This window comes from Larimichthys crocea, chromosome XVIII (genome assembly GCF_000972845.2).
Source record: "Larimichthys crocea isolate SSNF chromosome XVIII, L_crocea_2.0, whole genome shotgun sequence".
Taxonomy (NCBI): domain Eukaryota; kingdom Metazoa; phylum Chordata; class Actinopteri; family Sciaenidae; genus Larimichthys; species Larimichthys crocea.
The window spans coordinates 21,473,609-21,500,520 of NC_040028.1; the positions used below are offsets into that span (position 1 = coordinate 21,473,609).

The window sequence follows — 26,912 nt, forward strand, 5'->3', positions numbered from 1 at the left end:
GTCAACTAATAAGTAAGTAGGGGCTTTGTAAACAGAGATTTTATGTTGATCAATTTTTATTTTCATTTTAATAATATGAAAGTGAACCACAGAGAGAAAATAATACTTTAACTTATTTTTTGGTTGATTGGGAAAAACAAAACAAAACCTATGACTTGTTGACTAAGAAATTCAGTCAAGGACAGCCCTGATATTTGCTTTTATTAATGAGTTGTTAATATCGTAGCTTTTGTCTTGTGGATATTGTTATCAGTCTTGCTCAATATTTCCTGACAGAGCGTTCTAGCACCACCATCACCACTGTGGAAGAACAAGAGGAAACCTACTACACTGGTCTCCAGTTACCACAGAAAACAAAAACACTTGAACTCAAGCCAGAGTCCAAACGTTACTCTTCCACTTTAGAGAAGAAAAAAGAAAAGCCAGTTTTCCTCAGCCAGCTCTCCCCAGTAGCTGTAACCTCTGGGGAAACAGCCAGGTTCACTGTAAAAGTGTCTGGCATGCCCAAGCCGACGGTTCAATGGTCTCACAATGGAAAAGTTATTAAGAGCTCCTCTATATACAAGCTGATTGAAGAGAAGGAGGAGTACACTTTAGTAATTACCCAGGTCACTTCCGAGTATGAGGGCGAGTACTCCTGCACTGCCACCAACAGATTTGGCCAGACAACATGCACCACGTACCTGGAAGTGAAGAAGATTGATGTTAGCCAGGCAGAGAGATGGGTTGAAAAAATGTTCAAGGTCACAGGTCAGCCTGCTACCTTCACAATTCAGATCCAACCCGTGAGGTGCTCAGAAGGAGGAGAGGTTTCTTTTAATTACAAAGCCAGTGGAGATCCAATGCCTGATGTAAAGTGGTTCAAGGGGGCCTTCCAGATCCAGCCCAGTAGAAACTGTATCATTATAGCCAACCCAGATGGATCTGGCTTCATTAATATTAAGAGTGTCAAACAGGAAGACAGTGGTCTGTATACATGTAAGGCCTCCAACCAGTTTGGGGAGGCGTCTTGTAGTGCTGAGCTCGTCGTGTTCAGAGAATCAGTCTCTGTTTCTCGCAAACAGGAACAGATGACAGTGGTTCAGAAGAAAGGCTACAAGGTTTCAATGACAGAACAGGCAACAGAGTCCCGCTTGTACCAGGTCAGCCTCCCAGGCCAGGACAGAGCTAGGTCAGATCAGATGGTGTATACCATTGGCACTGAAGACCGTCAGATAATTCCCAGTGAACAAGTGGGCTCCCTTAGAGAACTAGATATCTCTGCTGCCACTATTCAGCTTGAGCAGCTGACCCACCAGGCAGCAGTGCTTCAGTCTCATGAGATAGAGGAAAGAGTGTCTGTGGTTCCGACCCACCCACCTCACACTTCAGCTATTCCCGTGAAACAGCTTCACATGGCAGCGTTTACATCATCTGTGGAGGAGAGCCAGGACTTCACAGAGCAGCACTGTGATCGCATACAGAGCCCTGAGGTCATCGAGCTTCAGGCAGCTAGAGAACGGAGGTCAAAGGTGATGTCAGCTGTTGCTGAGGAGCTCACCCCACTTTCTACTGTTAGCACAGAAATGCTGGTTGACAGGAAGTCTGCTACTGTCAGGCCTACTTCTGAACCTAAACATCTAGTCAGTGGCCATCAAGTAGAGTCACAGCTGTCCATTCTGAAAGAGCAGTCTCAGGATATTCCCAAGTCACAGGAGGAGAAGGGTTACAAGGTTAAGGAAGGTGTTAAGATTTTATACTCAGCCCAGTCTGAAGAGAAACGAGTGCTTGCAGAGGGCCACACGGCTGAACTAGCAACATCAGACTCTGCTGTAAAGTCTTCTCTCGGGAAAGAAAAGCACCGACCGGTCTTGGCCTCGGTTAGTGAGTCCAAACAGACTCTTTCCAAGGAGACTAAGTTCTCCATGCAGAGGCCTGCTAAGGAGACAGCCCATCTTTGTAAGGATAAAATGATGAAGGCAGCTCTAGCTGCAGAGGAGAAACGAACGCTGCAGGCTGAGCGCTCTGAGCAGCTGCCAAGTCTTGACAGTGCGATGTCCATCCAGTCACAGGTTGAAGGAGGGCAGTTATTGCACCTGCAGGTTATCACAGACCAAGACCTCCTTCCATCTGAGAAGAGCTTCACCTGTGAGAAACCAAAACCAGAGCAGGCAGGAACCAGAAAGAGTCCCACTCTGCTACACACTGTTAGCCAGCATGAGCAGATGACAGTAGTTTGTGAGGACACATCCGAGTTTGAGGCCAAGGCTAGCACCATGACCATCCAGCCCCAGAAAGAGGCCCCTACTCTGCTGCATCTACAGTCAACCCAACCTGTGGAGGCACTACCCAAAGAGGGTATTCTCATAATTGAGAAGCCTGACCAGCAGGTGGCAGCACAGAAACAAGAAAAGACAAGGAGTCATGCAGCCCTCTCAGAAGAGAGACGGGAGCTGACTGCAGATTATCACACAGACCTGGATTTGTCTGTGACTGGCATTCAGTCTCAGCTTCGAACTGAGCCCAGGCCTCAAAACATCCTCCAGCTTTCCTTCCAGCCCATGCAGCTGCCAAAGGAGACGCCAGTTACTTCTGATGTCAAGCAGCAGCGAGCTTTAGTGCAGAAAGAGGATCGCTTGGATGTGATGCATGTCACCCTTGTGGCAGACAGTCAGGCCTTAGAAGAGGGTCACACTGAGAGGCTTACAGCCGTGGACAAATTCACTTGCCATACGGCTATAGAACCCAAACTTCCTACTGAGCCAGTCCAGATTGAGGAGAAGGAGATTTCCACTGAGAGTAGTGTCCTTCTAGAGGCAGCAGAACAAGACTTTGCTGTTCAGATCCAGGAGGGCCAGTCAGTCAGGCAGTCAATAGTGATGGATGAGAAGCGAGTGTTGACGGGTGAGCTCTCTCAGGAGATCACCAAGTCCGAGTCCACTAAAGTTGTTGTCACCACACAGCCGAAACTGTCCCTTATGGCATCAGAATCAAAAGACATCACAGCTCTTCCTAAAGAGATGACGTTCATGGTTCAGATACCTAAACCATCCAGTCTGAACATACGGCATCAGCTCAGAGACGCTCTTCAGTCTGCTGTGGCCAGCGACCAGCCCGTTCTACTGGCTGACATCGTAGGAAAGTTGCAAGCTGTAGAAGTACAGGAAGTCAAGGTTCAAAGAGAGCCCAAGAGGGCCATGTTTACATACCTGATCACTACAGCAGGCGCCCCCATGGAGATCACTCTGGCTTTTGAGGGTAAATATCCTCAGACAGCTGACTTCAGAACTGAACTTCAGGCAGCTTTTCACTCCATAGTATACCAGGAAGCCCATGTTCTTACTTCAGAACAGCGGGGCACTATGCAGCTAGACAAACCCCAGAGGGCACAGGTCACCTCAGCCCGCTCGAAACAAGTTATGTCATCCATGGTAGAGACAGTGAGTGTGGCAGAGAGTGCAGTGGATTTCTCTGCTATTAAATCTCAGGCTGCAGCACTTAGGACTGAGTCTAAAATGGCAGTTGAATGCGCTGCAGCTGAGCAACAGGTTGTGGTGCAGGAATCCAAGGCAGCAAAGATGGAACAGTCCATCTCATCCCAGGTCAAAACTTCCACTGAGGCTCATATGGCTTTTGAGCAGTCAGTCCAGGTGTCAAGACAGGAGGTGAGGTCAGTAACGGTGAAAAGTAGAGAGAAAGACGTAGGAGCTGCTATTGTTACCACTGCTCTACCTCCCACCACCGTTCCCACTGAACAGGTGGTGGATGTGAGCATCCAGAAGGAGCACAGGGAGGAGATCTTCAAAGAGGAGATAATAGTATCTAGGCCAGAGCAGAGAGAACACCCTGTGATAGTCAACTCCCTTGAAGACTTATCCATCGAAGAAGATAGTGAAGTAACGTTTAGCACCACCATTAAATACGTCACTAAGGTAAACTGGTTTTTCAATGGGCAATTGGTGAAATCTGGCAAGGAGTTCAAGTGTTCCAAAGACCAGGACACATACACATTGGTTATCAACAAAGTTGTCAAGGAGAGGCATCAAGGAGAATATGTTTGTGAGGCTGAGAATGAAGCTGGCAAGACTACCACATCTTCAAGACTCACTGTGGTCTCCAGAGGTTTGATAATAGGAAAAATCAATGTATCATTCATTCATTCACCCATTTCCTCTGAGAACAACTAATCATTCACTTCGATTAGTTCATTCAAGACCTTCGTCCTCACATAAAATTATGCATTTGTCACTCTGGTCTCTCTTTTCATTTCATAGCTCGGCATGAGCAACCTTATCAGGCCACTGGATGGTACTAACTCACCATGTCTTGTTTGTTCCACATCATTGTATGGTCAATAAATGCCTAAAGACAAGAAATGTCACAGCCATGCAAGCTGAGCTTAAAGGGCTTTGTAGTCGATAAGCATCTTGCTATAATGGTTGTAATGTTCCTGGCCTTCAGGCAACTTTCATGGTCTTTCCATGGTCACTTTGGCATGTTAGCTGCGACAGGTTCCTTTGTTTTAAACCCATGGTTTGTCACATTCCTTTAGGTCCATTCTCTCCACATCTTCAGTGTTTCTCTGCATGCTTTCAGGGCTTCAACCTGACATTGCTTCATCTTTCATAAACTCTTTGTTTCTCCTTCTTTTAGCCTGAACCCTAGCCCCATGCGAATCATGTTGAATGATAGCATCTTCTTTCAGGCACCTTTTTGTGAACCATGGGGCTAATGTTCTTGCTACTTTTCTCCTTTACAGTCACTCCTGATTTGCCTTCCACCATTGTTGTACATTCCACCATTCTTGTTCCTGGTCTGTCAGTATTTTTAGAAGAGTTTCATAGATTCCATGACTAACAATTATCTTTTTCTACGTGTGCCTCAGTGCCACCTGTGTTTAGGCAGAAAATCACACCTCTGGAAATAAACGTCGGTGGCCACGCCAAGTTCGAATGTGAAATCGAGGACGCTCCGAATGTAACCTTCAAATGGTACAAGTCTGGAATTGAGATCAAACAGAGTGACAAGTATAGGATCCTCAGCCGCCACACCAGTTCATCCCTGGAGCTCCTAAACCCGGTCAAAGCCGACAGCAATGATTACACCTGCAAGGCTTCAAACCAGCATGGCACTGACAGCTGCACTGCCTCACTCGTTGTCACTGGTAAGATCCCAGTGGGACCTTTTTTACATCGCTTTACAAATGTGTGTGTTTGAGAGAGAGAGAATTATATACATACTGTGTTTTGCCTTGAATCATAATGGAGCAGTGCTGAAGTGATGATTTGTTTATAAAATGGATCTGGTGTCATGTTTGGCAAGACAAAATGACTTTGAGAATCAAATTTTCTCATTTTTAAACCTACATCGATCACCAAGTTGAGATTGTTCAGGCTAGTTCATTTTTGATGTTGGTGTTTTTTTTTCCTCTTCCTCAAATTTAAAAACTTTTTTGTGTGTTCCACCTGCTCTCCATAGAAATGTACCCACCGGTATTTGTATCAAAACCAGACCCAATGACTTTATATGTGGGCAAACAAGCTGTGTTCCAGTGCTCACTCACTGGATCCTCACCCATGGATGTTGTCTGGCACAAGGACAACATAGTCGTCTCCTCCGAAGGGAACTATGTCATGAAATGTGAAAAGAACAAATATTCCCTTCACATTAAAAGTCTTGAGGTGACTGACCAGGGAGTGTACCTGTGTAAGGCCTCCAACAGTGTTGGCACTGCTACCTTTACCACAGAGCTCAAGGTTATCAACAAGCCCAGCTTTGTTAAAACCATTGAGCCAGTGTCAGCCGCTGTTAATGACCCGCTGAGGCTGGAGTGCCAGGTGGACGAGGACACTGGTGTGACTGTCACCTGGACCAGGGATGGCAAAAAAGTCCACCAGAGCATGGAGTGTAAACTGTCCTTTGAGGACAAGGTGGCTGTTGTTGAGATACCCAAGTCCAAACTGAAGGACTCAGGGAAATATGTTTGCACAGCCGCAAATGAGGCTGGCAGCTCATCCTGTGAGGCTGTGGTATCAGTTCAAGGTAAGATCTTGAAGACGATCTTTCCGTAAGCTTTGTTGAAAACATAAATCTCTTGAAATGAGCTACTGGATTATTGCTGTTTTCAGCCAACTGCAAGCTGACGCTAACACTATGCACTGCTATCTTCTTGTTTTTCTGTTGCATTTCTTTTTCACACTTTTCTGTCTTGGTTTTTTGTTGTGGTTTTTTTTCTCTCTCTTCTGACAACATTTAAAAATCTTGGTGTTTTTGAACTAAAAACTCCTTTCAGAGCCCCCTTCCTTTGTCAAGAAACTGGAACCTAAGATTACATGGAAACAAGGTATAGCTGCACGCTTACAGTGCACTGTTAAAGGATCACCCGAACTTCGCATCCACTGGTTCTGGAATGAGAGAGAGCTTAGCGATGGAGAAAAATATAAAATCTCTTTCAAGGCTGGAGTTGCCTCTCTGGAGATAATGAACCTTCTGGTCACAGACAGTGGGAGTTACACCTGTGAGGTGTCAAATAATGCCGGCAGCGAGAGCTGCAATAGCCTTATAGCTGTTAAAGGTTTGTCAAATCTTGCATTCACTTTACACTCACTGCTGAAGTACGACAATCTTTGGTGTTAACCGCAAACACTTTACTTATCCTTTGACACCCAGAGCCACCATCCATTAGGAAAGAACTGCAGACACTAGAGGCAGTGAAGGGAGCAGCAGCTCAGCTGCAGTGCGAGATCACAGGAACAGCTCCTTTTGAAATCAGCTGGTTAAAAAATAAGAAGCCCATCACCAGTGATCAAAGATATAAAATAATGTCCCAAGAGTCATTGTTAAGGCTGGAGATTCAGACCTTTGAAAGTGCAGATGTTGGAGATTATCAGTGTGTCATATCCAATGATGTGGGGAAAGTCATCACTAAAGCCCTAGCTAAACTTAAAGGTTAGTAAACTGTAATAAAACTGTGTTATTGACTGAAGTGTACTCTTGTGCTTTTAAGCTCAGTTTTAACTCATAATGTGTTTTTGTAGAGCCACCAACTTTCGCAAAGAGGGTTGAGAGTGCTACAGCAGTGTTAGGAAATACAGTGAAACTTCAGGGAACCATTAAGGGCTCAGCTCCCATCACTGTTAAATGGATGAAAGACTCTGAAATACTGAGAGATGATGATCCAAATATCAAGAAGACGTTTGAGAACAATGTTGCTTGCTTGTCGATAACAACAGTGGCCATCAGCCACGGCGGCAAGTATTCGTGCCAAGCTGAGAACGAGGCTGGCCAACAAAAATGCGAAGCTACCTTAACTGTGCAAGGTCAGATGACATCTTTGATGCAGAGATACTTAAGTTCTTGTGTCTGACCTCTTATATCCTAATAACTAATGAATCTGTCTGTATCCCAGAACCTGCCAGAGTCGTAGAACCTGCAGAGTCCATTAGTGTGACTGCAGGAGATTCAGCTACACTGGAGTGCACAATCTCTGGAACCCCAGACCTTAAAGTGAAGTGGTTTAAAGACGGAAAAGAGATGATCAGTGGCCGTAAATATAAGATGACTCTAAAGGACAATGTTGCCACCATGAAGATTCTTACGGCAGAAAGAGGAGACACTTCAGATTACAAGATGGAGGTGTCGAATAAAGTTGGGAAAGACCAGTGCACATGCTCAGTGACCGTCTTAGGTTGGCTCTTTGTTTCTGCTTCTTCAACATTTGATAATCATCATGTTTCTATAAATGATGAAAATATAACAAGTCTTAGTTACTAACAACTTCTTACTTCCAAAATCTATAGTTGTTCATCAAGCAAACAAACTTTGACACACTGTATTCTCACGTTTCTGGACTTACATTTAGTTAAAGTCTCATAACTGAAACGTTGCAGTAGTCTTAATTGTAGCTAAAGACTTTTGGTGAGTGGGTGATTCATTTAAAAATCAGTTGAAACTGTGTTAATACATTAGATGTTTTTTCTTCAACAACCAGATCGGATAATGCCTCCAACTTTCACGAAGTCCCTGAAAAGAGTTGATGGTAACATTGCTAATGACGTCACCATGGATTGTAAAGTGTCTGGGTCCCAACCCATGACGATAGCTTGGTTCAAAGACGATCAGGAGATCACGTCTGGATCCAAATTCCAGCCTGAATTCAAAGACAGCTCTGCTACACTGCAAATTATCCGTCTGGAAAAGGCCGACTCTGGAGTTTACAAATGCAGAGCCACCAATTCAGCGGGCTTTAAAGAAACCAGTGGCACACTCTATGTCAAAGGTTATAAATGCTTGGCTGATTTTGTGCTTCTGTTTATTGTGTACAGTCCTTGAATAATTTGATGATAACATGATATGCAAACCTTTTTTTGTTTATGGCCTCCAGAGCCCCCAGTGTTCACAGTGAAACCAGACAACCAGGATGTTATACCAGGAACCACTGTTTCATTCAAAGCAACCTTCACTGGAACAGCTCCTTTAGCTGTTAAGTGGTTCAGAGAGGACAAAGAGATTATAACTGGAGGCTCATATTTCATAAAGAAAGATGCCTCTTCAAGCTCTTTGGAGCTTAACTCTGTGAAACCAACTGACTCCTCTAAATACACATGCCAAGTATCCAATGATGCTGGGAAGGTGGATTGCACCGTGGTTCTCTTTGTGAAAGGTGCCTGTCTTCAGTATCGTGTGCCGGCTGCATGAAAATGTTGACATCAGTATCTCTCTTGATACTAACATCATGTCTTTTGTGAATGTAACGAATGTTAACCTCTTCTCTCAGAACCTCCTGCATTTGTGAGGAAGCTTGAAGCGACCAAGCTTGTCACCAGCGGCCACTCCGCCAGGCTGGAGTGCAAAGTAAAGGGCAGTCCTGTCATCAGCTTTAAGTGGTTCAAGGATGAGATGGAGATCAGCTCCAGTCCTAAATACACAATGATCGTGACTGACTTAGTGCCCTCTCTGGAAATAGTCACCTGTACAGTAGAGGATAGTGGAGATTATGTCTGTGTGGCATCCAGTGAGGCTGGTAGTGACCGCTGCAGCAGTACAGTTACAATCAAAGGTTGGTTTAGTTTTTTGGGATTTATTTTACTGACATTTTAGTTAATGAAGACTCAATGTGTAACTGAAGTCAAATGACAAATCATCAGCATTATTCTGTCAAGATACCGCGCCCCTTGGTGGATGAGTTGAGAACACCTGGTGGCTAAAATAAAATGTCTTGCCTGTTGTTAGAACTGAAGTCGTTCAGAAAAAGCATTTTCAACTTCACAATAAATCTTATACATATGTCATACTTGTGCAGTCTAGTGTAATGCGCTGACATGTCCGTTGTTTTCTTCTAGAGCCACCATTGTTTGTGCGTAGCTTGGAGTCCAAAGATGTGGTCAAAGGTTCTGAGATGATGTTGGAGGGCCAAGTCTCTGGTTCTGGCCCTTTCACTGTGTCTCTATATAAAAACACAAAGCTAATTAGGAATGACAAGAGACACAGAATCACGGTGAAAGACGACCTCATAGCCCTGCAGGTGCTGGCAGTAGAGGCAGGAGATGTCGGTTTGTACCAGTGTACTGTTGAAAATGAAGTGGGGATGGCCTCCTGTGATTGTCAAGTAACGCTAAAAGGTTTGTTTAGATGCTATGGACGTATATTTAAATGTACTTTTCGGCTGCTACATTTTAAATCTGCTCTATATGTAAATTTGGATAGCCTCGCAGAGTTAGCAAAAAGTTCCCTCTTTGCTCATTCTGATCTTGCAACACTCAGTGGGCATTTGCTTAAGGCTTTATTTCTAGTGGGCTTACAGATATAGCACCATTAAGTCAAGTCAGTTTTTATATAGCCCAAAATGACCTCTTCTGGGATTGACAGACTTTCAATATATATTTTATATATAGGGTAGAAACCCTACTCTTACCCTTCCTACACCTGATTGGATAAATTTTGTGTCTGCTTCGATTTCTCTGAAACTCCAGTAAAGTAAATCAGTTCTTGATCATTTTAAAGACATAAATACATCTGCTGATCCAGATTCAATTTTATATACTGACAACTACACAGTATCCAAAGTTTAAATTGGATGATTGGATGAAGAGTTTGGAGATGCACCCTTTCTCCATCTGAACACTCCAAAACTTGTCATGGTCAGCTGATCTTTAGTGAATGGTTTCCGAACATAAATGTTGTAGAACAGACTGAGCTTGTGGGATGAAGTCTGACTTAGCGAGGCTAATATTTAGTAGATACAAATAATATTTATATGAAACTTTTCCTTGTAGAACCGCCATCATTTGTGCGAAAGCTGGAGAACCTCAGTTCCCTGGTGGGCAGCGAGGTTTCTCTGCAGTGCATTGTGAAAGGCTCAGAGCCTATGACTGTGTCCTGGATGAAAGACAACCACGAGCTCAAAGAGGCTGAGCATATTCAGATCACATATGAGAACAGCACTGCTCTGCTGCACATCACCAATTTGCAGAGCAAGCATGGCGGAAAATACTCTTGCCAAGCACAGAATCAGGCTGGGAGCCAAACGTGCTCTGCTGTGTTGACAGTCAAAGGTTGGTTAAGATACTTGAGTACTGGTACTTGAAACTGAACTTTGTAATTTTGCATCCTTCCAATGGTGCATTTGGAGAATCCTTATCAGATTGTGAAGTCACTCATTTATAGATTTATTGGCAAGAACCTTCCCAGTGGTAAACATAGTTCCAGAGTTTACAAGTTAATGAATTGTGAAATACAATGACCTCACAAGTTGATGAGGACTAAATGTCCATTAGTGACTTTAGTTCTTGGTCTGTATTTTTTAGTCTATCAGGTTCGAGATTCTTTACTGACTGTTTTGTTTGACATCTCAGAGCCGGCCAAGGTCACAGAGGAAGCCAAGTCTATAAGTGTGACTCAGGGGGATCCAGCCATGCTGGAGGCCAGGTTCTCAGGCACAAAACCACTGAAAGTCAAATGGCTAAAGGCTGGCAAGGAGCTGACCTCAGGTCCAAGATATAAAGTACATGGCACAGACATCAGCTCTGTGCTCAAGATTATTAAAACTGACAAAAGTGACGGTGGTGAATACACCTTTGAGGTTTCAAATGATGTTGGCCAAAGTTCTTGCGAGGCCACACTCACCATTCTTGGTCAGTTCAAATGAGTATCTTAGTTAATATTAGTTTCTTTTAAATTACATCTTACTTTGAACATTGCCTCTCACTTATTTTTTCTTCTATCTGTGTTAGATCAAATAATTCCACCGTCTTTTACAAGAAAACTGAAGAAGACGGAAGGTATCAAAGGATCATTTGCTCATCTGGAGTGTCTTGTATCTGGCTCCCTGCCGATAACCATTCAATGGTACAAAGATGAGAAAGAAATCCAGACTGATGAAAAACACAAATGCACATTCTTTGAGAATGTTGCTTTTCTGGAAATCTCTAATCTTGACAGTAAAGACAGTGGCAGCTATACTTGCATCGCTAAGAACAAAGCAGGAACGGTCCAGTGCTCTGGGATCTTGTTTGTCAAAGGTTTGAACACAATTATTTTTCAGTAGGTTGATGTCTGTGGATGAAAGTATAGCAACTGCAGCTTTCCTAAGCATTCATTTGTTTTTCTTTTCCAGAACCACCATGCATTCTTGAAAAGCCTGAATCCATGAATGTTTTGCCTGGCTCAAAGGTCCAGTTTAATGTACTGGTTGCTGGCACACCGCCGCTAACCACCAAATGGTTTAAAAACAAGAAAGAAATTTTATCCAGTGCCGACTGCTCTGTGATCAAAGACAACACTTCAAGCTCGCTGGAGCTCTTCTTTGCAAAAACTTCAGATTCTGGAGAGTATGTCTGTGAAATACAGAATGATGTTGGCTCCACTTCATGCCAGGCAACACTTTTTGTCAAAGGTTGTCATTCTTTATGTGAAGCTGAGTTGATAAATATGTCTCTGTCCATCTGTTCTTATGGATATATTGGAATTTAAAATTGGACAAAAGAAGCAAATAATTCAACAAAAGATGAAATGTTGCCATTGTTACATAATCAATAGGCTAAAACAACTGATGGCAATACACTGCTTTAGTTAAAATCATTGACTAAGCAGGATTTAGATGGCAACAGACATATTGTCAACTTAGATATCAAATTTATAGATATATTTTGGATATATATTTATAGATATTTATAGCTTACCCTTGCCACCTCTCTGATAGTTAAATCTAATGTTTTACTTTGTTTCTTAGAACCTCCTAAGTTCACACGGACCCCAGCACGTCTGTCCGTGGTCCGTCCCGGTCAGAGTAAAGTGTTTGAGTGCCAGGTGACTGGCACACCTGAGATAGACATCTACTGGTTCAGGGAAGGCTCCGAGATCAGCCCGAGCGATCGGTACAAAATGACTTTTATTAACTCTGTGGCCACTCTGGAAGTCTGTGGGGCTGATATCAAAGACGGTGGGCTTTACTACTGTGAGGCTCGCAATGAGGCTGGCAGCGAGAGCTGCAGCATGGAGCTCAAGGTCAAAGGTTAGTTGTATCAGTATCAGACTTGATGTGTGTTGAAGTTTTAAGAATACCAAATTAGAGGCCACCTTTGTGTTAAACCCTTGAGAAAAAGGTAGTTGACAGTTTGTTTTCTCTTGTCTTAGAACCACCATCATTTATTAGAGAGCTGGCTCCATCTGATGTTGTCAAGGGCTCCAGTGCCTGTTTTGACTGCCACATTGCTGGTACTGGTCCATTTGAGATTACATGGCACAAAGATGCAAAAGAGATCAAACCCAGTGCTAAACATGGCTTTTCACAGACGAATGGCACTGTGGGTCTAGAGGTACATAAATGTGACACTGTAGATGTTGGTGAATACCAGTGTACTGTTGCTAACGAGGTGGGAAGCTGTGCTTGTAAGACAACGCTAAACCTCAAAGGTTGGTTTAACCAGAATTACCAATCCACATTTTTATCTTAAGTAGTAATAACTGACTGTTTAATTTAACATTTCATTGGTTTTCTCAAATAGAACCACCAACATTTACCAAGAAGATTGAGAACACTGACACGGTGTTGGGTAAAATGGCAGAGTTTCGGTGTATTGTGCAAGGTTCTCCCACTCTCTCTGTACAATGGCAAAAAGATGAGCACTGGATTTTGGAAGATCCAAAGATTGAGAGAACATTTGAGAACAATGTGGCCACTCTTAGGATTCGTGCCTGTGAGGCCACACACAATGGGAAATACACCTGCCAGGTGGTTAACGAAGCAGGGCAAGATAAGTGTTTTGCCACTCTCACAGTGCAAGGTATACCTCTGCTTTACTAATCATGGCTTTTCATGGACCTAACTTGATTAGAAAGTTCATGTATTATTGATTTTGTTTTGCATTGTAGAGCCTCCTAAGATCACAGAGAAACCAGAGATGATAAAGGTTACAGTTGGAGATCCAGTAAGTCTGGACTGTAAGGTAACAGGCTCCCCTGAGCTCAAAGTGAAATGGATAAAAGATGGCAAGGAGCTTCAGTCCATCAGGCAGCACAAGCTGATGTTTGAGAACAGCATCAGCAGCCTAAAGATTCAATCTGCTCAGAAAGCAGATGAAGGAGAGTACATCTTCGAAGTGGCAAACCACATCAGTAGCTGTACCTGCAAAGTCAAAGTTATCGTACTAGGTTGGTGTGAAAAACATCCTGTGGTTCTATGGATAGTAGCATAGTGTCGAACAAAGTCTAATACCTTTTTATTGTTCTTTTGGTAACAGAGCAAGTCATTCCCCCAAGCTTCATCAAACCTGTGGTAGACATGCAAGAGATATTGGGCTCCTTTGTTCATATATGTTGCAAAATATCTGGTTCCCTCCCCATCTCTGTGGAATGGCAGAAAGACGGAGCCAAAATCTCTAGCGGTGTAAAACACAAACTCATTCAGCAGGACAATTCTGTGTCCATCGAAATTGAACAGCTAGAGAGATCTGACGCAGGATCCTACTCTTGCAAACTGTCCAACGCAGCAGGAAGTTGTGAATGCAGTGGATCCCTCATGGTTAAAGGTTAGACAGTGTTCTTCAACATGATTAGTCATCTAATCCTGAACCAAAGGTGAGTACCTCTTTAACCTGGTCCATCTTGCTCTCTTCAGAACCTCCCAGCTTTGTGACATTGCCTGAATCCCAGGCAGCTCTACCCAATTCCACTGTACGTTTCAAAGGAACATTTAAGGGGACCCCTCCCTTCATGGTCAAATGGTTCAAGGACGACACTGAGCTCATGACTGGGCCCACTTGTTTCACTGGGCTGGATGGAATGTCTTGCTTCTTAGAGCTCTATTCAGTGGGTGTCGCCCAGAGTGGAGTTTACTCTTGCCAAGTCAGCAACGATGCTGGCTCTGTACGCTGTAGTGCAGACTTGACGGTCAAAGGTTGGACTTCCATCTTTTAAATCAACTCTTGCGTGGCTGTGTCCATCTCACTTTTGCATCGCTGGATTCTCTGTCACATTTTACCAGCTTCGCAGCACTTTCATCGTCATTATTTGAAGTCTGTCCACTACTGCAGTTTCTCATCAAGAACTCTGTGTCACCTTGTCTTGCATCTGCATTTTCCATATCCATCCTGCGTCTGCTGCTAACCCATCATTGTCGGCTAATCTTATCAGCTTTTCTCATGTGCTCATCTGCTGTCCGTCATAAGCATCTGTCTGAAATGTCCCTACATGCTTTCAGCAGCTAACATGTCTGTATTTTGGCTTTCCAGAACCACCTGAATTTGTGCTGAAACTCCCTGCCACAAAGTTTGTGAAGCAGGGTGAGTCACTCCGACTGGAGTGCAAAGTCAGTGGCACCGCCCCTCTGAAAGTGACCTGGTACAAACATGACACCAAGGTCACGGATGGGGGCAACTACAGGACATCATTTGCTGACTCAGTAGCAGTTCTGGAACTGCTCTCCGCCAGCTTTGATGATGATGGAGTTTACACCTGTGAAGCTCAGAATGATGCTGGCAGTGTCAGCTGCAGCACCACACTTACTGTTAAAGGTCAGCCTCTCACTGACTTCCTAATCATCATTTTATTGACTTTGTGATGCACTGATTGTTCAGTGTGGTGTTGAGGTTTTGTTGTGTTGCTTAAAGCTGGAATACGTAACATTACATAGCCGTCCCGTATGGCGAGAATTGTCAAACGCTCAAGCATTTTACCATGGATCGAGACTCTTTCCTTTTTTCGCTTTCGAGTTGCGATGTTGATCAGCTTGTTGGATTGCCCCTTTTTGGGGTGCAATGCAAATGAAAACATGCTGGATACACAATCATCCACAACACCTCAACCATTTTACCTGTACTACAGTTTTCCAACAAATTTACACAACTCAGTCGTCTTAGATGTACTTCCAACATATTCCAAGTCCAACTATTTTCGCTGTAGTTTCATGATCGTTCCACAGCAACTTTACCATACCCAGCTGTAGCTTCAGTACACTTTCACAAATCCATCTGGACTGACCCCAACATCCAACATCCTTTCCCAAAATTTAAAAATGTTTAGATTTTTTTTAAATACTAAATTCCACAAATCTCCAAAGTTCCATCAAACATTCACAAGTCCGCCATCTGGACTGTAGTTTCAACATCTAATAAATTGCCATCTTAGTTGAAGTTCTGACCAATTCCACATCAATGCTACAATTTTAGCTGTAGTTTTACAACTGTAGCTGTTTACAACTCAGAGGCCTTTACTGTTCTTCCAACAACCTTCACCAACAACTCTGCCATCTTAGCTGTAGTTCCAATAAATTCTTTCATCATTTTGACTTACACATTTGCCATCTTAGATGTATCCATCGTGTTAGCTTAATCAAAAACTCATATATCCTTCATCTGGAACCTCATTTTAGCTGTAGTTCCACCAACCTCAGCAAATCAAACTTTTTTAGCTAAATTTTCCATACTTAATATGCTGTCTTAGTTGTAGTTCAAATAATCCAATCGTGGTTATCGTCTCGACTCTTCCGTCTTGACTTTGGGTCCAATATCCTACCTTCCAGAAAAATCCCACCACCTTAGCTGCCATTCCAACAAACTACCCTAACAACTCAACCATCTCAGTTGTGGGCTTTTTGCCACTGTAGAGCGTGACATCTCGTGAAATGTTACGGGTTTCAGCTTTCAGCATTTCGTTATAGATTATTTGCCGGTGTGTGCCTCTGTAACAGTTTCCTGATCTTTTTGTAGACCCTCCATCCTTTGTCAAAGTACCTCAGCCCATTGAAGGGTTGAAGGGTAAGGACGTGAGTCTGTACTGCGAGATGAGCGGTACAGCTCCGTTCCAGATCACCTGGTTCAAAGACAGGAAACCTCTGATGGAGAGCAGGAAGTATAAGATGGTGAGCGAGGGCAGCTCAGCTACGCTGCATGTCATTGGGATAGAGCCCTTGGATGCTGGTGAATACGAGTGCAAAGTGTCAAACAGTGTAGGAAGTTCCACCTGCCAGACATCGGTTAAACTCAGAGGTCAGTAGAAATTGCGTTGGTCTCAAATGAAAATCATAAGTATCAGATTTTCAAATGACTTTGTCACCCTGCTGACTTTGCCTTTTGCGCTGTTTTTCTCCTCTCTTCAGAGCCACCGTCGTTTGTGAAGAAACTGTCAAACATGACAGTGATACTGGGAGAGGAGGTGACCCTTGTGGCCACTGTTAAAGGCTCTGAACCCATTACTGTGTCCTGGGTTCAAGACAAGGATCACATTCTCAGGGACGGTGACAACAGGAAAATCACCTTTGAGAACAACCATGTGGCTCTTAAAGTCTTTAAGGCCGATGCAACTACTGCAGGCAAATACACCTGCCAACTCAGAAACGATGCTGGGAGTGTGGAGTGTTTCGCTAACTTGACTGTTCTAGGTTTGTAACCATATAATTCTCTCTTTCTCATGCAGTTTTTTTTCTTCCCTCCCCCCACCCCCTGCAGGTTTGATTAAAAACATTTCTCCTCCTTCTCTGTTGATTCCAGAACCTGCTAAGATAGTGGATAAACCTGATGCTCTGAGTGTGACGGCAGGCGACATTGCTGCCCTCGAGGTCAAAGTGTGTGGAACCCCAGAGCTCACACCGAAGTGGTTCAAGGACGGCGTTGAGCTTGCCTCCGGGAGGAAATACAAAATCTCTTTTTCGCGGATGATCTCCAGCCTGAATGTGCTCTCTGCTGAGAAGAAGGACTCTGGAGAATATACATTTGAGGTTATGAACGAGGTCGGGAAGGACCTAAGTAAAATTAACCTCACAGTCTTAGGTTGGTGTCTTCTTTCTTTCTTCTTGGTCTATGATGAAGGGGCTGGGTATTATTTGGAAATTTCCAAGTTGGTGCCAATTAGACACCTGAGATTAGATCCCAACACCAAAATGATTGCCCATATCTCTTTCACACCTTACTTTGAGGTATAGAAACATGGTTTTTGGTTACATATCAACAAGAACTTTGTCTAAATGAAATAAAGAATGAGTCAACAAGCTAGCTTTCCTTTACCCAGCCCTATTAGTAACAGTACATTTGCATTTGTCCTGATGCACTATTAACTTCTTGTTTCCCTCCCTAACAGATAAGATCATCCCTCCAACATTCACAAGGAAGTTGAAGGATTGCAACACAGTTGTTGGAAATGCTGGAGAGATGGAGTGCAAAGTGTCAGGCTCTCCACCTTTTACCATCTCATGGTACCACGATGAAGAGGAGATACAAAGTGGGCCCAATTATGAGATTTCGTTCAGCGACAACAGCTGCATGCTCAAAGTGCCCACGCTAAAGTTGTCCGACTCTGGAGCATATAAATGCAAAGCTGTCAACAAGGCGGGATCCAGTGAAACCACTGCCTCCTTTGTTGTGAAAGGTCAGGAACTACAGACTGCATGTCGCTTCAGGAGTTTGATTCAATGAATCCATGTAGATTTTAGTTTTGCATAGAGATATTGTGAAATGTGCAATATTACACAACTAAACTGTGAGCTCGTCCACATTCTGTAACCAAGAAAAACAGGACCTTTCTGATTTCACAGAGGATCGTTTAGATTTGTTTAGAGAAAGTTTATGTTGGTTTGTGTCACATTATTGTGCCAGTAATTTAGATCTTGAGTGACCACACAGATTAAGTGCAAGTCAAATGAACTACATGCTAAAGATTCCACCATGTTTGATCCCTTTTACTGTCTATGCCCAGAACCTCCATCATTCGTGGTGCCACCACAGCCAGTGGAAGCCATGCCTGGCTCTAACGTGACTTTCTCAGCCATGGTGAAAGGCAGCGCCCCCCTCAAACTAAAGTGGTTCAGAGGCGCAAAGGAGATCGTGTCTGGACGTGGCTGTAATTTCTCCCTGAAGGATAATCAAGTTATTCTGGAGCTTTTGAATGTGGACAGATCTCATGCTGGAGAGTACACCTGTCAGATCATCAATGATGCAGGAAAGGAAAGCTGCCCAGTTAATCTCACGGTCAAAGGTCAGTGTGGCATGAAAACAGGTGTTTTGATTCAGATCGAATGTCTCTGTTTTTGTATCATTATGAAGATTCACAAACTGTAATCAGCTGTGAGCATCTTCTACAGAAGGCCTGAGCGGGGAGTCAGGAAATATTTTGTGTGTAGGTACATTTTAAGTGTAATGTTGGAATGTTGCACTTCAGCCTCTTGTGGCTGAAATAGGTATAACAACAAACAAACACATTCTCCTCACCTGTTCACAAAAGAGAAAACACCTGATACCTTTACACCTGCTGCAGGCTGAACAAATGTCAGTGGTTAAAAAAATCTATTTAGATACATGGCCTCGGAAAAGTTACCAATGGAGTAAAATTACAAAAGTATAGCGAGCAAGATGTTCTTAAAATATCAAAAAAGTATTAATCAGCAGAATGTTTCCTATTGTAGGTAATTCAATCTGTGACAATGCATCATATTTTATGTTCTGTCTGTAAAATCTGTCATCAGCTTCTAAGCTACAGCTCCTCCTACTGGTTGGAGAAGTAAATTACCCTAAGGCTGACAAAGCTAATGATAACACAAATAATGTATTTAAGAACCAGCTGACCCCAAAAATGTAAAGACACTGTTTCAGGTTTTGATGATTCACTAGCTCTGATTCAGGTAGAAAGGGGAAGAAATACTATTGTATGCTGGTCCTGGATCAGGACTAATCAGTGACTTGATTGGTTCATCAAATGTATCATTTATCAGACGAAACTGATGTTAATCAGTCGAGTACCCTGTTGTCTCATCGCTCAGTTTTTCTCGTTTGTGTCACTCAGAGCCAGCCGCCTTCTCCAAGAAGCTGAAGGATGTGTCGGTAGAGAAGGGCAAACCATTAACGCTGGAGTGTACATACACTGGAACTCCCAAGATCACGGTGAACTGGTACAAAGATGGCCAGCAGATCTTTGCTTCCTACAAATACAACATCACCACGACTGAAAGCTCCTGCATCCTGGAGTGTCTCAGCACCGACGACAAGGAGGCTGCTGGGAAATACTCCTGTGAAGTGTCCAACGATGCCGGAAAGGACACGTGTGAAGCAGCTGTGTCCATTCTCGGTTAGTACAGCTTTTCTCAGCTGTTAATCATTGAATGGATTCTGTTTTTGTTTGGAGACGTGATTTGAAGACTATAGTCTGTCTCTGCGTGTACTTTATGTCACCTGGATCTCTATGGGATCAGTAGCAGCTCCGCTGAAGTTCATGAAACGTTTCCAAAGATGGTGGTTGGTCTAACTAAAGTACAAGCTGTAACTTATGTATTCCTGAAGATGCTGTTAACAGAGAACGTTCATGTCATCTCTGTGCTGTTTGTATATCCAACGGTTAACATAGTCCTCTAACAGCTCGACCCTGCCAGGCATGGCTGTCTCATGTCTGACTCCATATCATGGTAGAAGCACATAAACCAAACTGAATTTAAATCTGAGCAAGTTGACCAAAGGAAACACTTGACACAGAAATATAGGTGCAATAGGCACTATACTGTTCTGGCCTTTTTAATGAAGCTTTAAAAATGTAAAGCTATGATAAGAACACAGATATCAGATCAAGCTAATACTCGATGTACAGACACGATGTAGGACTCTACTTGTTATCAGCTTAGACCGAGCCTCAGGTAGAATTCATTATGAACTCAGTTTTCACAGTAACACATACACATAATCAACACACACAAAGACTTCCATGAGTTTGTAAAATGCTCGGTAAGAAGTTGTTCCTGCATTGACTAGCAGATGTCAGGCTTCCTGTAGTTTGACATGTTTGTGTTTGTAACTGCAGAGCCGGCGTACTTCGTTGAGCCCCTGGAGCCCATGGAGGTGACAGCAGGAGACGCCGTATGTCTGAAGTGTCAGGTGGAAGGCACACCTGAGATCAAGGTGTCCTGGTTCAAGGCTGATGGCAAAGTCAGGTCCAGCCCCACCTGTAAGTTAGAGTACTCGAAGGGCGTCGCCTGCCTGAAGCTCAGCAAAGCCACAAAGGCCGATATCGGAGAGTACACCTGCAAGGCGGAGAACCGCATAGGCTCTGCCTCCTCCACCTGCAGGCTCAGTGTATTAGGTGAGTTGAGCTAGTCTGAACTCTTAAAAAGAAACTATGATGAAGTAAGGTGAGTGTACCTCAACGTTGCACCACTGGTTGCTATAAATAACTCTTCACATCTTTGTCTTCTCCAGAGGCCAAAACGCCTCCATCCTTCCCAAAGAAAATAACCAGCCTGCAGCAGACCGAGGGTCTGCCGGTCAGGTTTGAGTGCCGCGTAGCCGGCTCGTCACCAATCGAGGTGTCGTGGCTGAAAGACGGCGAGCCTCTGAGGCAAGGAGACGAGTTCTCCATGCTGTACGACGACAACACGGCCGTGCTGCAGATCAGCCGCAGTGAGATGAGGCATTCTGGGGAGTACACCTGCGTGGCCACCAACAGCGTGGGCTCAGCCTCCTGCAGAGCCAAGCTGACTCTCCAAGGTCTGTACAACACGACTAATCCATTTAATGATTGAAATCATTTAAGAAGGCGTGAAGTCTCAGGCTCCGGGTGTTTAGTTTGAGATGCTGACGCAGAATTTCTCAACCTCTTCTGGTCTGTGACCTTCAAAATGATCTTCAAGGAGTAATACCAAACTATAAAAATACTTCATTACAAGTATTTATATATTCCTACAATAGCTGAAAAACTTTAGCGGATCCATTGATTTTCTCCACATATCCGTGGTCAGGTCACAGCAGTGGCAGCAGGTTTAGCAGGGTGCTCCAGAAGTCCTTCTCCCCAGCAATGCATTGCAGCTCCTCCTACAGGATCCTGAGGTGGATCTAGCTCCTTTTGACGTGAAGGAGCATCAGCTCTACTCCGAGCTCCTCACCCTGTCTATCACATATCTCCTACATACTCCTCAGGATTGTGCACCTTAGCTCCCTTTTCTTTGCCTTTGTTTATATTGTATATTTCTTATATTTTCTTGTTTATGTTTCACTGTTGCACTGTTATTGCAGTTGGCTTTTAATCTCATTGTACATGCGTATAGTGACAATAAAAGGCATTCATTCATTCATTCATTCATTCATTCATTCATTCATTCATTCATTCTATCTCTAATGCTGAGAGCAGCCACCCGGCAGAGGAAGCTCTTTTCGGCCACTTGTATCCACGATCTCAGTCTTTTGGTCACTACCACGACACCCCTAACATGAACCATGTGACCATGCTGGGCCCGACCCTGAGGTTGAGAACTCTGCGCTCAGTTTATACATACAGTGATGTGTGTTTGTGTGTTTAACGAGCCTGAGACATTAATTATGTTCAAATGTTTCCATGTAAAGATTTGTTGTTGTTGTTTTATCTTCCTCCCGCTCTTTCACGAACTCTGCAGAACCAAGATACCCTCCAGTCTTTGACAGGAAGTTGTCACCACAGGAAGTGACAGTGGGTGACAGCATTGAGCTAGAGTGTCACATGACCGGCTCTGCCCCGATAAAAGTCACATGGTCCAAAGACCATAAAGATATTCGCACTGGGGGCAATTATAAGATCGGCTGTGTGGAAAACACGCCCCACCTGACCATTCTGAAGGCAGATAAAGCCGACACTGGGAAATATTTTTGCCATGCCTCTAATGACATGGGGAAGGACTCTTGTTCCTCTGATATCACTGTCAAAGGTATTTCAACCTGGGCCACACACACCTCACCTCGGGCACTCAAGCTCGCTTTGAGGTTGTTTCTTTGTGTGAAAAAAAACCAAACTTCCTCTGCTCACATCACCGTTTTCTCTTGTTTTCAGAGCGTAAAAACCCTCCAGTGTTCACCAAAAAGCCCTCAGAGCACATTGAGGACATGGAGGGTAAACTGGTGAAGATTGAGGGCCGAGTCTCCGGCTCGCAGCCCATGTCTGTCAGTTGGTTCAAAGACAACACAGAGATCTACAGCTCAGACAAATACGACATCAGTTTTAAGAGTAACGTGGCCGTGCTTTGCATTAAGAGCAGTCAGGTGACGGACAGTGGCAGGTACTCCTGCCAGGCCTTCAATGAAGCTGGAAAAGCCTCCTGCGATGTCACTGTTGGCATCTCAGGTGGGTTTGACCACGGTGGACAGGAAGTTCATAAACAACTAATAATGTTCATAATTCAGTAATTAATTTAAATGATTCAGCATTTTCCTCAGCCTATCTGATATCCTAAACTAATCAGTCAGTACTCATCGTTCTTTCTGAGCAGTCACACACCGAGTGTTAAATTATGCCTGTAGCTCACGCTGTAGCTTCCAGTCATTCCTCATTGGACGCTGATTGGTTGTGTCTGGAAAGAAGCCCATAGTCTGAAGGCTTGCAAGGTGTCTCTCGTGATCTCGTGAGTTCAGCTGTCTCGTAAGGTTACAGATTTCCAACACTATTCTTCCGCTCTTCGTCAGGAAACATAAACAGGTCAGGTGATGTCTGCTGAGACATATTTAAAAGATCTGTATCATCTCATTAGTACATGTGGATTCTGTAATTTAAACATTAAATCTCATAACATGTAATAGTTTACTTGTAATTAGGACTTGATCATACGACAAGATACGGATCTCATAATTATCAAGATTGTGCAAGATTAAATTTTGTGATCATCTTTCATGGATGTGATGATTTTAAATAAAAGTCCATAATATTTCTTTATATTAATTTAATGAGCTTTTTGTAGATACTTTTTTACCAGATGCTCATGACCTGCAGAACTTACTCGATTACCAACAGTTTCGATTCCAAATCACTAGTTTAGATTTTTTACATGCTAATACATTTTTACCAGAAGAAGTTCAGCTCACTGACCTCAGCACTGACCCCACCGCAGTCCGCTGAAATCAAACCATCATCTTGTCTCCTGCAGAGACCAAGAAGCCTCCGGTGTTTGACGTCCCACTCAAACCGCTGACTGTGGACGAGGGCGATAAGCTGAGTCTCAGGTGTCACGTCTGTGGGTCTCCACCTCTGAAGATCCAGTGGATGAAGGACAGGAAGGACCTGACGTCGTCCGGCAGCACCAGGGTCAGCTTCTCTGACGGGACTGCCTGTCTGGAGATCAGCCCGGCCTCCAGACACGATGCTGGCGATTACCTCTGCAAGGCCACCAACGACGCTGGCAGCGAGTTCTGCAAGGCCAAAGTCACTGTCAAAGGTAAGAACTGTGAAAACAAACTATAATACCATATCTATTAAGACTATAGCCTCATTATGAGCACTGTCTGAAGGAAGATGAAGATCAACCTGTCAAATAATTTATTCATTTGGGAATTCTGTGTTAGATATCAGTTAAATATTTTGCTGTTGGCTTGTTTCCCGTCTGTCAAACAGCTCCATCGAGTGGACAGTTTAAGGCGTTGAATGTTTTTGGAGTTGAGCGTCAGTCAAATATGACGAGTGCTGTGATGTTACATTGTGTTGTGTCGTGTTGCAGAGAAACCAGGAGCAGCTCCGGCCCCAACTGAAGTTCCAGCAGCTGCTCCGACCAAAAAACTGGAGAACCTGTTCTTCATTGAGGAACCCAAAACTACACACGTCACCGAGAGTGAGACACACAACGTTAACAGAACATAACCACAACATTAACACAACACAGAACATAAACACATCACGATATATAAAAAAAATGTCTTCTTTTTTATCTGTTTTATGAAAAAATATCAATAAAACCAAATTTTTTTTTTGATTATTATTAATATCAAATCAAGGCATTAGTCCTCTTATCTGACACACACTAGTTTCTCCTACACTACGATTGAAAGGAGAGGTGAGGTGAGGTGAGGGGTATTATTACAGTAACACATGTGGATGCAATCTGTAACCTCACCACTAGATGTCACTAAATATTACACACTGGACTTTGCATTATGGCACGGTGCACTTTGGGCATGTATAATACATACAAATCATGTTTTTTTTATCTTTTTAAATTCAGGTTCACAGTTCAAACATTATTTTATTTGTAGTTGTATGTGTTTGCATTACACCCCAACTATTCCTGGGAAACTGAAAGATATAGACTTAGACTAGAAGTACTATTTCGCTGTTGTATGAAAGTAAATAAGAAAATTATGATTTTCGTTCTAACTCTCCACCTGTTGATCCACAGAGGGCACCGCCACCTTCATTGCCAAAGTGGGCGGTGATCCCATCCCCAACGTGAAGTGGATGAAGGGTAAGTGGAGGCAGATCACTCACGGTGGCCGGATCTCCATTGAGCAGAAGGGTCAGGAGGCCAAACTGGAGATCAGAGAGGTGACCAAGTCGGACTCGGGTCAGTACAGGTGTGTCGCTTCCAACAAGCACGGAGAGATTGAATGCAGCTCAGACATGCATGTGGACGAAAAGAAGGAATCTGCAATGGTCGAGGGAGACCTCCGCGCCAAACTGAAGAAGTGAGTTTATCTGTGTATGCGATGGATGTTTCAGTAGCCAAAAATCATACCTATGCGTTGACGTATTGAAATATTCTTTGATCCATCACCGTCTTTTCTAAACTCTATTCTCAGGACGCCATCAAAGCAGAAAAGTCCAAAGGAGGATAAGGGCATCGACATTGTCGAGCTGTTGAGGAATGTGGACCCCAAAGAGTACGAGAAATACGCCCGAATGTACGGCATTACCGACTACCGAGGCTTGCTGCAGGCCATCGAGCAGCTGAAGAAGGAGAAAGCCGAAGAAAGTGGAAGACCGGTAAGTTTCTCCACAGTCAGCTCTTCTGATGTGTTTGTGTGTGGAGGTGTTGTGATAAATAATGTGGTTGTTGTTCACAGGAACTGGAACGTGGAGACAGAGAGTCTGATGAGGACATGGCCAGACTGGTGGCCGACCTGCAGAAGAGGATGGAGCGGACAGAGGTCAGGAAACGTTTAAAAACAAAGTTTTGTGCTTTAACAGAAAGAAGATGCTGTTGTTCTGCCAGCAACACAGACTTCAGAGAGTTAATTTTCTTGTTGCTCCTACAGCCCGTCACCGTGGTGAAGGACATCTCTGATCAGTCTGTCTTCACCAATAAGGAAGCAGTGTTTGAATGTGAGATCAAGATCAATTACCCAGAGATCACCCTGTCCTGGTACAAGGGCACCCAGAAACTAGACACCAATGACAAGTACGACATCAGCATCAGTGGCGACCGCCACCTGCTCAAGATCAAGAAGTGCAAGTCGTCCGACCAGGGCAACTACCGGGTGGTTTGCGGGCCGCACATCTCCAGCGCCAAGCTCACCGTCATGGGTCAGTACTGATACTGTGCACCTACAGTTATACATCTGTTAGTTGTATATCACATCATATCATTTATATACCAAGTTCTGGAAAGAACAAATAAAACTTCATTGGATTTAAGAAAAACAGTTGATAAATGCCCATTGATCGTTCTTTCTGGGAGGGTCAGACCATTTTTCTTGTCTTCCAAGGCCAGGGAACCTTTCGTTTAATTGGACTTGGAAGACTTTGGTAGTCAGGTCTTCCCACTTTGTGATGCTTAGTGACCCCTTAACCATCCTAACAGTTGCTGCATTTTTTTCTGTCTTTCAGAGGCGGAGGTTGAAAAGCATCTGCAGGACACATCGGGTAAGGAAGGCCAGTCGTGCACACTGTCTTGTCAGCTGTCTATTCCAAATGTAGAGGCTCATTGGTTTAAAAATGGCAAGCAGTTAGAGATGAAGGGCAGGTACACGTCCGAGGTGAAACACAAGGTTCAGAAGCTTCTGATCAGAGACCTGAAGTCTGAAGACCAGGGCAGATACACCTGCAAGTACCAGCACCTGGAATCATCCGCCGATCTCTGGGTGGAAGGTTTGTACCTGGAAACAATCCTGCAACCTTCTAGACGTGGTGGATGTTCTGCAGTTTACTAACCTCTTTCGAGTCCCCCAATCAAACTCTAAGAGACTAATTTTGGAGATTTGGATTTTGTCCTCTTTTTTACTCTTTCTTCTGGGATTTGTCCTCCTCTGTCTTAACATTCTTCACGCCTCTCCTCTCCTGGATATTCTTGCAAAAAAACGTCCGTCATTATCTCATTCGTTGTCTTCTTACGTCCGTCTCGACTCAAATCCAAACCCACCCCTTCCAACAACTAGTCATCATAACTGTCCCATAAACATTAGCTTGAGCATCATTTCTAACCATGTGGATGTTGTGTCGATAAAAACTACCATTTAAGTATTGTCATACATTCCCAGTTGTGATGCCAAACACGTTTACCCATTCACGTCTTTATCTGTTTTAGCTGAACAAATTCATTTCACCAAACGCATCCACAACATCGAAGTCAACGAGCGCCAGTCGGCCACCTTTGAGTGCGAGGTGTCCTTCGACAACGCTATTGTTTCATGGTACAAAGACACCTGGGAACTGAGAGAGAGCCCTAAGTACAACTTCACAAGCGAGGGCCGAAGACATTTCATGGTCATCCGAAATGTGACCATTGAAGACGAAGG

The 26,912-nt window shown here is 43.7% G+C and overlaps 1 protein-coding gene across 1 annotated transcript in view; it reads left to right on the top strand.

The window, feature by feature from the left end:
- The window catches only part of LOC104936443 (titin), a 195,555-nt gene that overhangs the window by 38,067 nt on the left and 130,576 nt on the right, over nucleotides 1-26,912 (top strand). The window contains exons 38-76 of the mRNA XM_027290741.1: nucleotides 4,865-5,143; nucleotides 5,458-6,021; nucleotides 6,272-6,553; nucleotides 6,649-6,927; nucleotides 7,017-7,298; nucleotides 7,388-7,666; nucleotides 7,970-8,257; nucleotides 8,363-8,641; nucleotides 8,756-9,037; nucleotides 9,321-9,599; nucleotides 10,254-10,532; nucleotides 10,833-11,111; nucleotides 11,211-11,498; nucleotides 11,594-11,872; nucleotides 12,209-12,490; nucleotides 12,613-12,891; nucleotides 12,984-13,262; nucleotides 13,351-13,629; nucleotides 13,719-14,006; nucleotides 14,096-14,374; nucleotides 14,709-14,990; nucleotides 16,185-16,463; nucleotides 16,574-16,855; nucleotides 16,965-17,243; nucleotides 17,551-17,838; nucleotides 18,166-18,444; nucleotides 19,249-19,530; nucleotides 20,254-20,532; nucleotides 20,649-20,936; nucleotides 21,839-22,126; nucleotides 22,249-22,539; nucleotides 23,336-23,623; nucleotides 23,903-24,013; nucleotides 24,578-24,863; nucleotides 24,978-25,161; nucleotides 25,242-25,325; nucleotides 25,434-25,701; nucleotides 26,005-26,265; nucleotides 26,702-26,911. Coding sequence (XP_027146542.1) covers nucleotides 4,865-5,143; nucleotides 5,458-6,021; nucleotides 6,272-6,553; nucleotides 6,649-6,927; nucleotides 7,017-7,298; nucleotides 7,388-7,666; nucleotides 7,970-8,257; nucleotides 8,363-8,641; nucleotides 8,756-9,037; nucleotides 9,321-9,599; nucleotides 10,254-10,532; nucleotides 10,833-11,111; nucleotides 11,211-11,498; nucleotides 11,594-11,872; nucleotides 12,209-12,490; nucleotides 12,613-12,891; nucleotides 12,984-13,262; nucleotides 13,351-13,629; nucleotides 13,719-14,006; nucleotides 14,096-14,374; nucleotides 14,709-14,990; nucleotides 16,185-16,463; nucleotides 16,574-16,855; nucleotides 16,965-17,243; nucleotides 17,551-17,838; nucleotides 18,166-18,444; nucleotides 19,249-19,530; nucleotides 20,254-20,532; nucleotides 20,649-20,936; nucleotides 21,839-22,126; nucleotides 22,249-22,539; nucleotides 23,336-23,623; nucleotides 23,903-24,013; nucleotides 24,578-24,863; nucleotides 24,978-25,161; nucleotides 25,242-25,325; nucleotides 25,434-25,701; nucleotides 26,005-26,265; nucleotides 26,702-26,911 — 10,713 coding nt within the window. The remainder of the gene's footprint in view (nucleotides 1-4,864; nucleotides 5,144-5,457; nucleotides 6,022-6,271; nucleotides 6,554-6,648; nucleotides 6,928-7,016; nucleotides 7,299-7,387; nucleotides 7,667-7,969; nucleotides 8,258-8,362; nucleotides 8,642-8,755; nucleotides 9,038-9,320; nucleotides 9,600-10,253; nucleotides 10,533-10,832; nucleotides 11,112-11,210; nucleotides 11,499-11,593; nucleotides 11,873-12,208; nucleotides 12,491-12,612; nucleotides 12,892-12,983; nucleotides 13,263-13,350; nucleotides 13,630-13,718; nucleotides 14,007-14,095; nucleotides 14,375-14,708; nucleotides 14,991-16,184; nucleotides 16,464-16,573; nucleotides 16,856-16,964; nucleotides 17,244-17,550; nucleotides 17,839-18,165; nucleotides 18,445-19,248; nucleotides 19,531-20,253; nucleotides 20,533-20,648; nucleotides 20,937-21,838; nucleotides 22,127-22,248; nucleotides 22,540-23,335; nucleotides 23,624-23,902; nucleotides 24,014-24,577; nucleotides 24,864-24,977; nucleotides 25,162-25,241; nucleotides 25,326-25,433; nucleotides 25,702-26,004; nucleotides 26,266-26,701; nucleotide 26,912) is intronic.